This window comes from Notolepis coatsorum (genome assembly GCF_963971535.1).
Source record: "Notolepis coatsorum genome assembly, chromosome: 4".
Taxonomy (NCBI): Eukaryota; Metazoa; Chordata; class Actinopteri; order Aulopiformes; family Paralepididae; genus Notolepis; species Notolepis coatsorum.
The window spans coordinates 156,873,770-156,891,010 of NC_140168.1; the positions used below are offsets into that span (position 1 = coordinate 156,873,770).

The following is a 17,241-nucleotide window of genomic DNA, read 5'->3' on the forward strand; positions in this document are numbered from 1 at the left end:
CAAGGGACTAAACATGTTTTGCAATTATGCCACATCAATGTGGAACGCCCTACCCACTATGCTTGCACCTTGCACCCCCCTCCCCCCACCCACCCCCTCCCTATGTACAGTCTCCTCCCCCTCGTGTGTATATATTTTCTGTTAGGATCTCTGTTTAACAGTTCTGTATATTTGCATATCGTCATAAATGTCCTGATGAATTGAAAATGGGGGGCCCTGATGTAAACAAGTCGAAAGTCTTTCTCTGGTCTGCATCCCCTTAACAATTGTGTGTATTGAGCTGTACTGTATTGGACCCATTCTGCAATCTGTTAATAAAGTTTTCAATCAATCAATCAATGAAAACCTCCGAGCTGCTTCTATAGAAAGTAGGTTCGTGGCTGCCTCAGGCTTGTCCCCGACTCCCCTTGAGAGGATTCTCCGGCGCTGCAGCTGGATACTACTCCTTTATAGACCTTATTTGACGCGGTCCCCGCCCCAGCGGAAATGACGTCAGGCACACGCTCTTTGTGTACCGTAGCTTCACCTCGTTTTTTTATGGCTAATGAGCTAATGCTAATCTAATTCTCTGATCATATCTAGAACTAGAATGCAGAGACCGTGTAGTGAACGTGAACGTGAACGGACTAACTGCAGCTGCAGAAAGATACATCTGAAGTATTTGAATGGACTAAGGTGGAGGAGTATGAACTAAAGTAGAGAGTAATCGCCAGATTCGCCACCGTGAAACTACTGAATGTGTTGATGCCTTGAGAGTGAGATGAAGAAACACAAAGCAGGTTTGTTAAATCAGAGTTTGAACTTTAATCTCACCCTCTTGATCAATAGGGACTTGCTCCCATCGGAGATTACGACATTGCACAATTGCCTAACCTTAATAATGTATCTAACAGCTAGACCAGCGTTGCTGCTATAACCTGTCTTCCGTTAGCAACTCAACATTAAGACTTTCGGTCGGGCTTCTTCAAAATAAAAGAACAATTCTATATAAGTCTAAAACGCAAACAAGTTCTCGAGAAGCTATATTTTCCACATCAAAACAACAAAGTAAACATTAAAAAACGAACCTATGCGATATAGGCCGTGAGCCAGGGCCCCACATTTGGGCCACCGGTACCATCTTGGGGACTAACTTTCATAGTGATTTTTGGGAAGGTATACATCCCTACTGGCTACTGCTAGAAAATAATGTGATAGCAATGCAGCAGTTGCCTCCAAATGTGTGCTATCACATCTTTTATAACACTACCAAGCGCATTTTTCAGGCATCCTGTCCGAAATTACATGCCCCAAATGAATCATGATAGCTCCTGAACCATAAGGCCTTTCTGGTCTCCTTTGATAGGTAACAAGCTAGGACATAATATGGATCCAGTCAGTGTAAGTAAACGCACATCTATTTCCATTCCAGAGTAAATGGAGATCATGCAATGAAGGAAAACATCATATTGTTACCCTCGCCTGGTACCTAATCTTAATTTTAAAGGCAATATGACCATTGTAACCAATATCCCATGGATAATAATGCAACTGAATGTGTTCTCCTACTCCTTGACTACAAATGTAACTGTAAATGTGATGACAATACACAACATTTATGATACCGTTTAAAAAGGTATACTCGGATTATGTTTTGGCCATGGTTACCGTTTACATGTTGACTGTTTACTGGTAATTTACTCAAACACTTTCTTTCAATACAGCCATGTTAGAAAAAACATAAATATCCCCAAAACATTGAAATAGTAATAAAAACAATGAATATTGATCAATATGCAATGCATATCAACATTCATATATGGGCAACAGAGCTTCATGCCATGTGACCTATCAATGTTTTCAGCTCAGTTAGACCTATACAATTTTATATTGGTTTTCAGAAAAATATTCGTTTATTTTAGAAAACTCAATACAAAACCCAGGGCACATATAATCACATCACAGAATTTGGGCTATTTTTTAAGTGACCTTTTCATTGTGTAAAGTGACCGTTGAGTGTGAGCGTGTGCAGCATGTGTGTGTGTGTGTGTGTTCATGCTAAATTGACCTACTTCTCCATGCTGCCCATGCCACAAGAGAGGGATACCCATCTGTAGTTATCTGCTCAGAAGACACATGTGTCTTTATCATGTCTTTAGCATTCTGTGACAAGATTGAGGCCCCATTGTTCCAGATGTGTGGCAGTAAATCCTGTGCAAGGCTTGTGGACATCAGGAAGGTTGCTTCCACTGTTGGCGTAGAGGTGTGTAGGGCTCTCATCGGGTTGCATGCATATACAGGATGTGACACTGTAAGTGCTTTTGCAGGCAAAGGGAAGACAAGTGCCCTAAAACTTCTGACCAGCAACAGGCAAAATCAGGACACATTCTCAGAGTTGGGTCAGGAATGGGATCTCTCCCCAGAGCTGATGGACAAACTATAGGCATTTACATGTCTCCTGTATGCCCCAAAAGCATCAACCACCAAGGTTAATGGGCTCAGATATCACATTTTCTGTGCCAAAAAAGGTGAACTTAAAAGTCATCAACTCTCACCATGCAAGGACTGCTTAACAAAAACATGGAGAAGCACCCACAAGTGCCAAGCCCTGTTGCCAGAGGCTGGAAGATGGAGAGAGAAGAGGAAGCTGAACAGTTGGTGGTGGACTGGATGGAAGGCCAGCCAGCACCCGATGCCGTCCTGGATCTACAGGCCTGTAACTGTCCAAAAAGAATGGCACTACCAAGATGTATGTGTGTTGCAAATGGCCTCTGGTGCACTGACATGTGTATACTGGGCACTGGCAGACTGTGACAACCAGGCATCCACCTCAGAGTGTGGAAAGTTCTGATGAAGACGTGGACGACATGGAAGACTTGGAAAATGATTGTGATTATTAGGTTATTAACATCTGTAAAACAAAGTATGGTAGGTTTTGTATTATTATTATATATGTTGTTTTTTACATCCGTACTGGTCTTGGCTCTCAGACAATTGGAGAGCTTCGCCAACAGCGCCACGGACAGAGACTGAGAACTGTCTGTACTGACGGTACTTAAGTAATTAGTTATTTGAATTCCTAAAAAAATTCTGTGATGTGCCCTGGGTTTTGTATTGAGTTTTCTAAAATAAACTAATATTTTTCGGAAAACCAATAAGCAATATATCATTGTATAGGTCTAACTGAGATGAAAACATTGATATGTCACATGGCATGAAGCTCTGTGGCCCATATATGAATGTTGAATATGCTGCATATTGATCAATATTCTTGTTTTTTATTACAATTTTAATGTTTTGGGGAGAGTTATGTTTTTGTAATATGGCTGTATTGAAAGAAAGTGTTTTAGAGTAAAATTACCAGTAAACAGGCAACATGTAAACGGTAACCATGGCCAAAACATTTACATCATCTGAGTATACCTTTTTAAACGGTATCATAAATGTTGTATTTTTAATGTATTGTCATCACATTTACAGTTACATTTGTAGTCAAGGAGTAGGAGAACACATTCAGTTGCATTATTATCCATGGGATATTGGTTATAATGGTCATATTGCCTTTTAAATTAAGATTATGTACCAGGTGAGGGTAAAAATATGATGTTTTCCTTCATTGTATCTCCATTTACTCTGGAATGGAAATAGATGTGGGTTTACTTACACTGGATTCATATGTCCTAGCTTGTTACCTATCAAAGGAGACCAGAAACATGCATATAGATTAGGCCTTATGGTTCAGGAGCTATCATGATTCATTTGGGGCATGTAATTTCGGACAGGAGGCCTAAAAAATATGCTTGGTAGTGTTATAAAAGATGTGATAGCACACATTTGGAGGCAACTGCTGCATTTCTATCACATCCTTTCTAGCAGCAAGGCTGTATGTATACCTTCCCAAAAATCACTATGAAAGTTAGTCCCCCAAGATGGTAACGAGCAACCCTACTGGCTCACAGCCTAATACAAGTTATGTTTTTGTATGATAACTGTTTAATAAAGTAACTTACGTATTAATACCTAATATTGTATATGGATGAATTATGTTTATTGGAGTGCGCACTGCGCAGGCTATACATATTGGACATTGCACAGGTTTACTTGGATTGTGGCAGCATGAAAAGTGTATCACATTGTTCGGGGAGACTACAGCTTTCATTAGATACCCCTATCTAAACTAAATTGTGCCTGAGCAATACTTGGGTTTCGGAGCCCATTTCTTATAAGACTGCATTTCCCAAAAGGTTGTGCAACATTATTGTCTGTGTGTAATGTGCCAATGTAGACTGCCTAACTGATTAACACTAGCCGCCATACAGGGCTGTACGCTAAGCTTTTTCACTAGGGGCACACTTGCCCCTAAATGAGAAATTTAGGGGCAAAGAATATTTTTTAGGGGCACATTTTTAAATAACTATTTTACCATTATAGTTAGGGCTGGGCGATATGGCCTCTAAATGATATCGCGATATTTTGACATGCATCAAAAATGCTTGATTTAACCCTTTGATGCATACAGTCACGCCAATATGATGATTATAATAAGTCCCTGTAACATATGTTTGCATTATTAAACCATGAAGATGCTTTAAAAAATAATTTAATGAAAATGTACTAATAGTAGTCTACTGACACACTAATAAAAAAAAAATTTACATCTAAGACAATTTATATAAAAACTCTTGGGTGCCTTTTACACAGTACTGTGTTTTCTATCCACTTTAGCCAAACACACACACACACACATATATATATATACACACACACTACTGTGAGAAAATAATAATCACACAGACTTAATGATTTTAGAATATTTCAGATAATGAAATTAAATGTTTATATCATCAACTATCCAGTTAGTATTTATACTGTGTGTAACATTTGGCTACTTTAAATCATTGAATGTAGAGAGAGAGAGCGAGAGAGAGAGAGAGAGAGAGAGAGAGGGAGAGAGGGAGAGGGGGCGAGGGCGAGAACGAACAAGAGAGCCAGCCCCCCCCTTTGCGTTTTGATAGTCTAAGCTGCCGTAGGTGATGACGTCACACTCGAATGTAAACAGGAAGAGATGGAGACACACGGAGATGGAAATTCAATGATATACAGAAATGAATAACCAATAAATATGAAGTTATGTTTAAACTTCTGTTGTCAAGCGTTGTCAATATAACCCACCCCCTTTCCTCACGAATGGAACTAGTCTTGTGGAGTCCGCTTTGACCGTTTTCCAGGGTTAGCAGAGATCGCTAGTTAGCTTAGCATAATCCTAATGGTAACCTTGGTTAGCAGCTAGCGTTAGCTCATTGCTCGTGTCAATTAAAATGCATGTTATTAAAGGTCCGCGCTGGTCTGTCTAATGAAATTACAACCGCAACATTATATTGCACTGTACAGCCCTGGTTGTAGGCTAATGTTTTACTACAATTTGTATGGATTAATTTAGGAGTGAAATGCGAATGAAGGGTTGAAATCACCACTCGCAAGCTTGCCCCCAGATATTATTTTAAACTCGCACGGACCAAATTAGGGGGCAATTTGCGATCATATCATCGCAGTGTACAGGCCTGCCATAGCAGTTACACTATCCGGTAGACCCCCCTGTGTATTATGACCAGTCCCTGGCCAAATACCGTCTGGAATAAATCCATTGGGAAATCTATATATCCAGAGATTGAAGATGCTGTACAACTTAGATGTGATCTGTTTAGGTCTCCTGGTGCGTGAGGTTATGAATTGACCCACCCTCTATCTCGTTTTATCAGCCCCCCCATTGAGTGCCCACGACGACAAATATCGTTTAATTTTAACAGGGATATCGTCTATCCCTGTGTAACTGCAGGTCAGTCGCTTAGAATGTTAGCCCGTTGCTGTGCTAAAGCAAGTCTCCTCTCAGCCTCCTTAGCCAAATTGAAATGCCAAAACTATATGGCAAGGTCTGTGAGCAAGTGGAGAAAAACTCAGCACAATTAAACACTATGCAACCACCACTGCAAACGTTGAGTGAATCGTCAAGTAACGTTAACGTCATTGCTACTGCTGTGACTAGCTGCTCTAGTCTACCGGTCACAAGGTATAGTCAAAATTCATACCGTAGCGCAACTTCATACAGTTTATACCGTTTACAGGGAACAAAATTTACTTTTTGACTCCAGCAGATTTTAAAAACTACCAGCCAGGCAGATTTTTTACCAGCCAAAAATTATAAATAGCTTTTTAGTAGGGATGTCCGATATTACCGGCCTACCGATATTATTGGCCAATATTGGCATTAAAATGTGATATCGGAAAATATCAGTATCTGTTTTCAAAAAAATATATATATATTTTTATTTTTATTTTTTACATTTCTATAACCTTTATTTACCCAGGCAAGCAAGTAAGAACAAATTCTGATTTTATTTATTGTCAAAGGTATGCATAATGTTGTGTTAATTCCACAACAAGAGATATGTAATGTTAATTAACTGAAATTATTCAGTTTTTTTGGGGGGGGGAAACCCTGCATATATCGATATCGGTATCGGAAATTAAGAGTTGGACAATATCGGTATATCGGTATCGGTAAAAAAGCCAATATCGAGCATCCCTACTTTTTAGTATATCGCCATGTGTTATTATTACTATATAATACTCTCATATGCTATTTTCAATTAATATCATAAACAACATTTTATTAGCATAATTCTGAGTGGACTGAAGGAATGAGTCAGCGTTAATAGTTTTAAATGCAAATAATTTATTGAAACATAGAAGTGGGGTCGGGACACACACACACCGTTTCAACTCTCCACCTCCGCATCATATTGTAGTCTAGTCTAGTCTGTCTTCAAACTTCCACTCCTCTCGAAAATTTCTTTTTCGTCTGAGAAAGGCGCGGTGGGTTTTCTTTTTAGCGGCAGGCTTACTCCTTCCATATGGTTCCACTTCCACATATTTGTAATTGTAACCCATTTAATAATAATATTTACATTTATATATTTAATTACCATATATATATATATATATATATATATATATATATATATATATATATATATATATATATATATATATATATATATATATTATAGGGCAACCAACCTTTTTACACTGCCATACACTGAGGCATCAGGGCATGTATACTTGCCCAGATGCTTGATCTACTCGCTGTACGTTAACTTTTTTTGCACATAGCACTGGTGCTACAGAGGTTGATAGTTTTGTAGCACAGGCCAAAATCTTGTAGCACAAGTATAAAACGTGTTATATTTGTAACAGTCACAAATGTGCCTATTGTATTTGTGTTATTTAGTTGCAGTGCCATGTTTGGCTATCATTTTCATGCTGACAAGTTGACGTCACACAGCCAGACACGTTACGTGTAAGGAATTATGGGATTTGGTGTTGGATGTATGGCAGGGGTCGCCAATTAGCTTTGCCCACGGGCCAAATTTTCCCCAAGCCATTGTGTGGCGGGCCAATGATAAGTGAACATTTTTTAACTGTAAAAAAAAAATGACATATACATGTTTGCACTGTCTTTTTTCTATTATAAAGTGCCTCTCACACAGTGCATTACACATGAACAGATCAGTCATTTGATTTTAATGCAGGTGCTCGCATTATAAATCGAGATCAGTAGGGTGCATTTGATTTTAAGCACCACGGCGGGTGTATTATACATCGAATGTATTATTATTATTAAAACACAACACTCACCGGCATAATGCAGGCAGCCCTGCCCTGGACTTATTGTTTCTGCTTCGGTCCTCAAAAATCCATGCTAATAACATGTTAAATGTCCGCTCGCGTTGAATGCCCACCCAACTTGAACACAGTTGCTTGCTCGTGTTGCCATGTCAACAAGCGAGAGTCACCGGTTGCTTATTGCGAGAGTTACCTGTTGCGATAAACCCGTATTTTAAGAATGACTCCTGTTTATTAAAAATAAGCTTTATAGGTCGTAGGCTCCTCTTTTGGCTCATCATATTTCCCCGTTGCAAAAAAGTTATTCAAAGACGTTTGTTTTGTTTTTGCAAACGTTCGCTCGCCGGCATCCCAAACGCGGAAGTGAAAGTGAAATTCCATTGGTTCTCCCAGTCCATGTGACCATGTCTAGCATTTCAATTGGCTATAGTGACAGCCATAGATATGATGAATAGATAGATACAGCTTCAAAAGACACTCTGGCGTCAAGACGAGTGAATATTTCCTGCGCGTAAAATAAACATCATATTCTCAAAATAACCTGACGGGCCAGAAATTATTGCTGGCGGGCCCATTTCGGCCCGCGGGCCGCCTATTGCCGATCCCTGATGTATGGACTCTACTTGGGGTGGGAATCACCAGTTTCATCACGATACGATATCTGCCACAATACGATACGATGCAGGTGCCTGCAATCGATATGAGACGATATCATAAGCCCATTTAACACAATCAGTAACATTTAGATCAACTCAAAAAAGGTAACGAAAATATAATTTGAAAAAAATGTATTTAGCTCTTCCAGACTTTTAAATAATAATCTATTGTTTTGAATACAAATAGACCTCCTGTTCACTGTAAAGTGCCACGTTTTGATATATTGAGCTTTAAACTTCAAGTAAATTTTTTTGGAACTCACAACTCGCAACACGCAACCTAGAACCCCTTCCTCTCCCAAACCGTTTCTACAATTGTTTTATGTTGCATGATGATCATGAATTCATTTATTATTAGGGATGCTCGATATTGGCTTTTTTACCGATACCGATATTCCGATATTGTCCAACTCTTAATTTCGATACCGATACCGATACCGATATCAACCGATACCGATATATGCAGGGTTTCCCCCCAAAAAAACGGAATAATTTCAGGTAACTAATAATTTCACTGGATGCATTCAAAAGGCTTTCTAAATGTAAGCATTAATTAATTTCAAGATGGCGTCCAAAATGGCGTCAGACCAAGCTTAAAATGGCTATATATCTCAATAGAAAAAAATATATAACTATGATTTTTCACTTGATTCTGGTACCTCTAGACATGCTTGTGAACATACTAAAAATCTAGGAAAATACACCTTCCGGAAAGGCATCATTTTCAAGATGGCGTCCAAACTGGCGCCCAGGAGCTTAAAATTACTATACAAATACAAATAGCTTACTAAAAAAGGTGTTTGCACTCTCCAGCTCTCAAGCTAGCATAGTTGAAGCCTTCTTTTTGACCATTATAGTTGTTATAGTTAGAGGTGTTTGCACTAGGGGTGGACGGTATGGTCTAAAATGTATATCACGGTATAATTTGAAGCATAGACGGTAACGGTATATATCACGGTATCATCGTTTTTGATAAAAAATTTTTTTTTATTTTATATATATATATACTATATATATATATATTTTTTTAATAAAATATATATATTATATAATTAGACTTGTACTTGTATTATCTGCGAGACATCGCCACCACGCAACAAGCTCCACTGTCTGTGTGTACTCTAGTAGCCTCCAGCTACTCGAGTAGCCTCGAGCAGAGCTACGGCCAGGATTCTCCGGCGCTGCACCTGGACCCTATTGGCATAACGTTACTTAACTGTGCTCATCAAGCCCTCAGCTCGAATACGCATCGAATCAGTGTTATAAGACATTGATATCAGGAGCTATCTGTAGCTACTGCTAGCCGGATATATAACGTTAATACAACGCCTCAGTGAATTATTTAGTTCAATGGGACATTTCGTTTTGAACGGTGAACTTACTTGCGTTAACGTGAGCTAACGGCTAACGGAGCTATCATACACGTCTACTCTACTAGACTTGATGGAGCGTTTGTTGATGTCAGGAGCTATCGGTAGCTGGCCGACTAGATACCGTTCGGTTAGACAATGCCTCATCATGTATTAAACTAAAAGTGAATAGTTGACTGGGTCATTTTGTAACGGTAGCTAAGCTAACGTTAGCTCAGGGAGACGTCCCGTCCCACTATACTACTAGTAGACCCGTGTTTACATGCGTGCGGGAGGGGCTGGCACGCCCACTGCGCGAAGCCTCCTAAATAACTTTTTCCAGTTCGCACATATCTATTATCTATGACTAATTCTATCTATTTTTAGGGGCAAATGCGAGTGAAATAGTCGCGCAGTGGTTACATGACGTCATTGCTATTTTAGAGCTGCACTACCGGTTACACGGTATAGGCAAAATCCATACCGTAGAGCAAATTCATACCGTTTATACCGTATACCGTTTATACCGTCCACCCCTAGTTTGCACTCTCCAGCTCCCAAACTACCATAGTTGAAGGCTTCTTTTTCTGAATCAGTTTCTTTCTTTCTTTTCTGACCTAGTCCTGTGTTTGGGCATGCCTGGGCGTGTCTGACCTGGCAGTGTTATTTAAGCCCCAGTTTCATTCTAGTCTTTGACAGAGGTGTTTGCACTCTCCAGCTCCCAAACTACCATAGTTGAAGCCTTCTTTTTCTGAATCAGTTTCTTTCTTTCTTTTCTGACCTAGTCCTGTGTTTGGGCATGCCTGGGCGTGTCTGACCTGGCAGTGTTATTTAAGCCCCAGTTTCATTCTAGTCTTTGACAGAGGTGTTTGCACTCTCAGCTCTCAAGCTAGCATAGTTGAAGCCTTCTTTTTGACCATTATAGTTGTTATAGTTAGAGGTGTTTGCACTCTCCAGCTCCCAAACTACCATAGTTGTGAAGCCTTCTTTTTGACCATTATCTGATTTCTAAAGTGATGAGTGAATTCAGTGCCCAGATCTGTCCCATTTGTAAATTGGAAGATGGAAGTGATTTTGTTGAGATTCGTCAGAAAGGTGCTGATGGGATCAATAAAGCTAGTGTTAAAAGAGGTGACACTGTTCATGTGACTGCTGGCATGAAAGTACATTCAGAATGCCGCAAAATGTACATACATAGCCGAGATATTGATTTACATTTACAGAGGAAACAGAGCGGTGAATCAAGTACCACTAATAAAAGGACTAGTACTAGGCAGTCTGAAGCTCTATTCAATAGCCAAACTGATTGCCTTTTCTGCGGCACAAATGTTCATGAAGGACGTGCCGACTACAGTTACGTGAAAACAGACAACTTTGCAAAGTCTATATTGCAAAGCTGTGATAAACGAAATGATGAGTGGTCATTCAAAGTCAAAGGTAGAATTGAATACTATAATAGTGATCTACATGCTGCAGACTGTGTGTATCATAATGCTTGTAGCACACATTTCCGGTGTGACCGTGATGTTCCCATGGAATTTCAGCCTGATTGTAATCCAAAGCGGATAAAGTCTGGAAGGCCAAAGAATGAGGACCAAGAACAAGCCTTCTCAAAAATGTGTGCTTACTTTGAAACGAATGATGATGGACAGCTGACCGTTTCTGCACTTAGGTGTAAAATGCAAGAGTATTTGTCTAAGGCCGATTCCATCCCATATAGTAATCAATACCTAAAAACATTGCTGATGCAACGATATGCAAATAGCATATTTATTGCAGAAGGAGATGGCTTGGATTGTATTGTTACAATAAGAGAGAAAACATCAGACATACTCAGATCCTACTATAACAACACAAAACAAAACAGTGATGAAGAGTCTGAGAAGAGACACTTACTTGAAACAGCTGCAAAACTCATAAAAAGTGACATAATGACTAATGTTCCACCTGTTAATGAGTACCCGACTACAGAGACACTAAAACTACAGAATGCCCTTGATTATATTCCACAATCACTCCACATTGTGTTAAAAGCTTTGTTTGTCGGTAAAGAGACAGAGCAGAAAATTGCTAGTATTGGCCACGCAATCATACAGGCAGTCCGACCACGAGCTGTCCTTGCCCCTTTGCAAATTGGCCTAGCAGTGCAAATGCACCACTTAAACCGGTCTCGGTTCATTGTAGATATGCTGAATAAGATGGGATTCTGCTCTTCCTATTCTGAACTGCAGAGGTTTGAAATTAATGCTGCAAATTGTACTGCACCAAACATGCTTGGTAAGGATATTGATGTGTTGAACACGACCGTCTTATTTGCTGCAGACAATGTAGATCAGGGCTATTCAACTAAATTGTTCAGGGGGCCACATTGTCAGAAACCCAAGGGGCCAGGGGCCGGACTGCCACGGCGCCTCCCCGTGCTATGAATATATGTACACTTGACACAACACGCAACCACATTTTCACAACTTTTATTTAACTACATTGCAAAAGTAGTATACTTTTCAAAATAAGTGCTTCATTTATGTGCAACAACTGCAACATCTCCTCTTCAACATTTCAATATAAAAATAAAATAAAAAACAAACGAGTGCATGATGTGCATCTGAACATTCTAACATCAACACTTGAACAAAAAAACACATTTATAGTGCAGCTGAGCTTGTGAAAAAAAGCGATTGCACTTCTTTGACTGGGCCATGGCAGAGAAAGAGGGTTCATAGGAAGTGAGGGCTACCCGCAAACAGTGATGCAAATGCTCATTTGTCAAGGAGGCACGGTTGCTTGTTTTAATGGCATTCATGTGAGAGAAACTGGATTCACAGGTGTATGTTGAGCCAAACATTGTTAGCACAGATATTGCCAGCGTTTTTATTTTGGGGAATGTCTTGACATGAATACACTTTATCCAAAATGTTGTGGTGGATTCATTCTCAAGTGCCTGCTTCAGAGCAGATGATGCTTGCATGTCAATTATTTCAAGTTGCAGGAGACCTTCATCAATGTGAAGTGATGCAAGGAACTCTTGTCCTTTTGTGGAAATAGCAGCTACATTGGCAAATGGGTTGCTCACAAAATGCATCAATTCTCTGGACATGTCAAATTCATCAAATCGACTTGCAAAGTTTTCCCTCAAATTATCAATGAAATCTGTCATTAATTTAGTGACTTTTGGCTCAATTGTGCGTGTTAACGTTGACATGAAAAGAAAAAAGTAAAAAAAAAAAAAAAACGTCAGTTGAATAGCCCTGATGTAGATCATAATATTCTAACAATTGATGGGAAAGGGACATTTCATGGGATGGGCATGATAGCTGCCTTGACACCAGGACAGAAGACAGACCAAAGGATTCCGAGGTTCAGAATTAATGAACTGAATCTTGTGCAGAGGTCAAAAGTTGTGATAATAGATTATCACTTTGCCAAACACTTTTGCAGAGACACCACATTTAAAGAACTTCCAAGACTCGCAGAATGTAACAAGATGGTTGATCTGCTTTGGGAGTTATCGTTCAATTTCAAACAGCCTGCACCTGGTTGGCAGGGGATGATGCACATTATTCATAAGGGAGATGAACATCCAGGGCAGTCTTCAGTGAGATACTTACCAATGATAGACATGTACTCCGGAGACAAAACATGCATTCTGTCAACACTGGAGTTCATTTGTGGTCTGGCATCCAAACACCACCTTGCCCCAGTAGTTACATTTGACCAACCCCTATATTGGAAAGCAGCAGAGATAATCCTAGATTCACCACAGTGCAGTCACCTCAAGTCCTTTGTCCTGCTCCTAGGAGGATTTCACACATTTATGAATTTGCTAGGAGCAATTGGTACACTGATGGACGGTACAGGACTTAAGGACATTCTAGGGGTAGTCTATGGGGAGAACTCAGTAGCCCATATGATGACAGGCAAATCAGTTCAGAGAGCATTCCGTGGCCATCTTCTTGTTGACAAATGTCTTAACCGCATGATAATATCAGAAATGGTAGATAGTCATGAATTTGCAGCAATGGTTGAACAGTCTGAAGCAATGTATACCTCAATAGTTAAGGGTGAAATGCCATTGGAAACAGTGTTCACATCAGAGACCCTCATTACAATAAATGAAGAGCTGGGAAAAAGGAAGATGGAACTGTGTGCTAGATCCAAAACTAGTCAGTTGTGGCTAAATTACCAACACATGTTAGAAGTTGCTAGGTCACTGATAACAGCAGATCGCACAGGTTCCTGGCTTTTGCACCTACGCGCTGTTTCTGAATGCATGCCGATATTCGCTGCGGCTGGGCATTACAATTACTTGAAATCGGCACACTTATGTCCAAGAGATGAGTCAGCTTCACATCAACCACCCAGATGTCTTCAGACAATTTGAAAAGGGTTTTCATGTTATCCGTCGCAGCAGCCAATCATGGGCAGGCCTCAGCTCAGATCTTGTAATCGAAACAACATTGATGAGGTCATTGAAGACTACAGGAGGGATGACACATGGAAGTGGAATGACCGACAATCAGATATCCCTTTGGACAATGTCAAAGGGCATAACATCAGAGTATAACACCGCAATGCAGGAGTTCTCAAACCAGACATACACAACATCAGAACAGCACAAGGATTCAACAGAGGCAAGGATGAAAAGGGATGCTGCTGACCTGGAGAAGATCACTTCAAAACTTGCTATATGTTCACCTTTCTCTCCAGACTCTTCTTTAAGGAATGTTGTTACAGGTGTTGTCGCTGAGGATGGAGTGAACGTGCATGATTATGACTCTGTTGGACGCAACATCATGCACAAAATGATGGGACAGCCGGCATTCACATTTTCATTTAGTAGAAAATCGTCTATCTGTCATTGGAGGAGGTTATGCGTTACGAACTCAGTCCTTTCCCTCCTGCCCTCTTTGAAGCCGGAAACGTCTTCCGCAAAGCTGATAAACCACAACTAGCGCACGCGATCTGTGATCATGCAAGTGATGCAATCCTAGATTCTATACCAGAAACGGAGCATTATGTTCTTGATGGTGGTTCACTCCTTCACAGAATACAATGGAAGCACGGACAAAGCTATGGTAAAATTGCACAGTCATATGCAGACTTCACCATCCAACATTATGGCTCAGCTACAACCATTGTGTTTGATGGCTATGAGGATGGGCCATCCATTAAAGACAACACACATCAAAGAAGAGGAAACAATATTCATCCCATTGTCAACTTCATTGCTGAGATAGAGTTCTCAGGTAAGAAGGAGGAGTTCCTGTCAAGAGATCTGAATAAACAGAAACTGATCCACATGATAAGTGATGAACTGAAAGAACGGGATTGCACTGTGGTCAATTCACTTGGAGATGCTGATGTAGACATAGTAAGGGCCGCAGTGGGATCATCTCTTCTTCACACCACAACGCTGATTGGAGAAGATACTGATCTCCTCGTCTTACTTCTTTACTATGCACAGAGAGATAGCAAGGGCCTTTATTTCAGATCAGACAAGTCGAAAGCTGATGGCAGTTTTAAAGTGTACGCCATAAACCATTTGAAAGAAGTACTCGGACAGGATGTGTGTTCTCAGTTGCTGTTCATCCATGCTGTGACTGGCTGTGACACAACTTCCCGGATCTTCGGAGTTGGCAAAAAGACGGCATTCCAAAAACTTGTAAAAGGGGATCCTGTCCTTCAGGCTTGTGCCAATGCATTCACTGTACCAAACCAGACAACAGATGTGATCGATGACCTTGGGTGCCAAGCAATGGCTGTCTTTTTTGGTGGAAAGTGCACATATTCGCTTGCAAAAATGAGATAACATTTTCAGCAAGAAGGTTGTCTCAGCTTCATCAACGGTAACGCCTGAACGTCTACCACCAACTGAATCTGCTACCAAATTCCACTGTCGTAGAGCATACTACCAGGTCATGGTCTGGATGGGAACAGATGATGGTATAGATGCTCTAGACTGGGGCTGGAACCTGCAGGACAATAGATTTGTCCCACTCATGTCAACAATGAATGCTGCTCCAGACAGTCTCTTGAAGGTCATTCATTGTAACTGTACCACTGCCTGCAAGACACTTCGCTGCTCATGCAGAAAATATGGACTACCTTGTACTACTGTCTGTGGACCATGTCAACTTCATGAATGTGACAATCCACATAACAAGTTTCTCCCAGAGGATCCTGAAGATGATGATGAGTAGGCCTAAAGACCACAATAAGTGGGTCATTTATTTTGTGTTCAACACCAAAGCCAGCTTTCTAGGTTGAATATAATAACCAATTTAAATTTTAGCCAAAATAAGCTACAGGCAGCCATTTTGATGATGCAAATGATGCATTCCTAGCAGATATATTTAGCTAGATATTTTGCTCGTTATTAATGTATAGAGGTGCCAGAATCAGTTTATAAATCCTTTAGAAATGTTTTCCCATTTGAGATACAGGCATTCTAAGCTCCCAGTCGTCATTTTGGACACCATTTTGAAAATTAAGCCTCTTCGGAAGGTGTATTTCCCTAAAACGTTAGTATGTTCCTAAGTATGTCTAGGGGTACTTGGGGTACCAGCAGGGACCGAAACTAAAGCCCGCCGCCCGCCAGGGGCGGTCAGTTTTTACCGTTGGCGCTTGACACTTAGAGGGCTGCCCGCTGTGTGACGTGTAATCAATCAAGTTCATAACGATACTCTTATTTTGAAAATCTGTGCGGGTCTCATTTCCGCCCCAAGCGCATCTCCAGTCATAATATCGATGGCTCTGGCAGTTAGCAACAATTAGGTTCGTATGATACTCTTATTTTGAAAAAAAACGTGGCAACGAGTCATATCCGCCCAGCCCTGCAGCGGGATACTATTGGTTAAGGGCTTCTGCTCGCAGTGCTCATGTCAACACAGGCAGTCTGCTCTAGAATAGCGGACCTCCGTTACTGTTTAAACAATGACCCAGTCAACTATTCACTTTTAGTTTAATACATGACGAGGCATTGTCTAACGGTATCTAGCTGGCTAGCTACTGATAGCTGCTGATATCAACAAATGCTCCAGCAATAGTCGAGTGCGTAATACCTCCGTTCCCTCGTTAGCTCGCGTTAGCTAGCTCACGTTAGTCGATCTGTCCCAGTAAACTAAATTGTCTTAACGTTATCTACCGGGCTAGCAGTAGCTACAGATAGCTCCTGATATCAATGTCTTATAACATTGATTGAATGCGTATTCTAGCTGAGGGCATGTTGAATGTAATTTGACACAAGAACAGTAACGTTATAAATGGGTCCAGCTGCATCGCCGGAGAATCCTTGCATGCTGAATGTAGGGTCTAGCTGAATATAGGGTCTAGCTGCAGGGCCGGAGAATCCTTGCTGGAGCTGGAGGCTCAGGCTACTCAAGTATACACACACAGACAGTGGAGCTGTTTGCAGATAGCAAGCATTTTGACTTATTGCGTGGTGGCGATGTCTCGCAGATAATACAACTACAAGTATGATTATATAATATATATTTTATTTAATTTTTTTTCTTTATATAAAATATATATATATTTTTTTTAATCAAATTTTTTTTGGCATGTAAGAAATATGC

At 40.4% G+C, this 17,241-nt stretch overlaps 1 protein-coding gene across 1 annotated transcript in view; it reads left to right on the top strand.

Annotated features, from left to right (window-relative positions):
- Positions 1-704: 704 nt before the first annotated feature.
- LOC311226739 (uncharacterized protein) overlaps positions 705-17,241 on the top strand; it is a gene marked incomplete at its 3' end in the record, with an annotated part of 124,836 nt that continues 108,299 nt past the window's right edge. Inside the window, exon 1 of the mRNA XM_084312149.1 lies at positions 705-779. Within this exon, the coding sequence (XP_084168275.1) occupies positions 761-779 (19 nt within the window). The 5' untranslated portion in view covers positions 705-760. The remainder of the gene's footprint in view (positions 780-17,241) is intronic.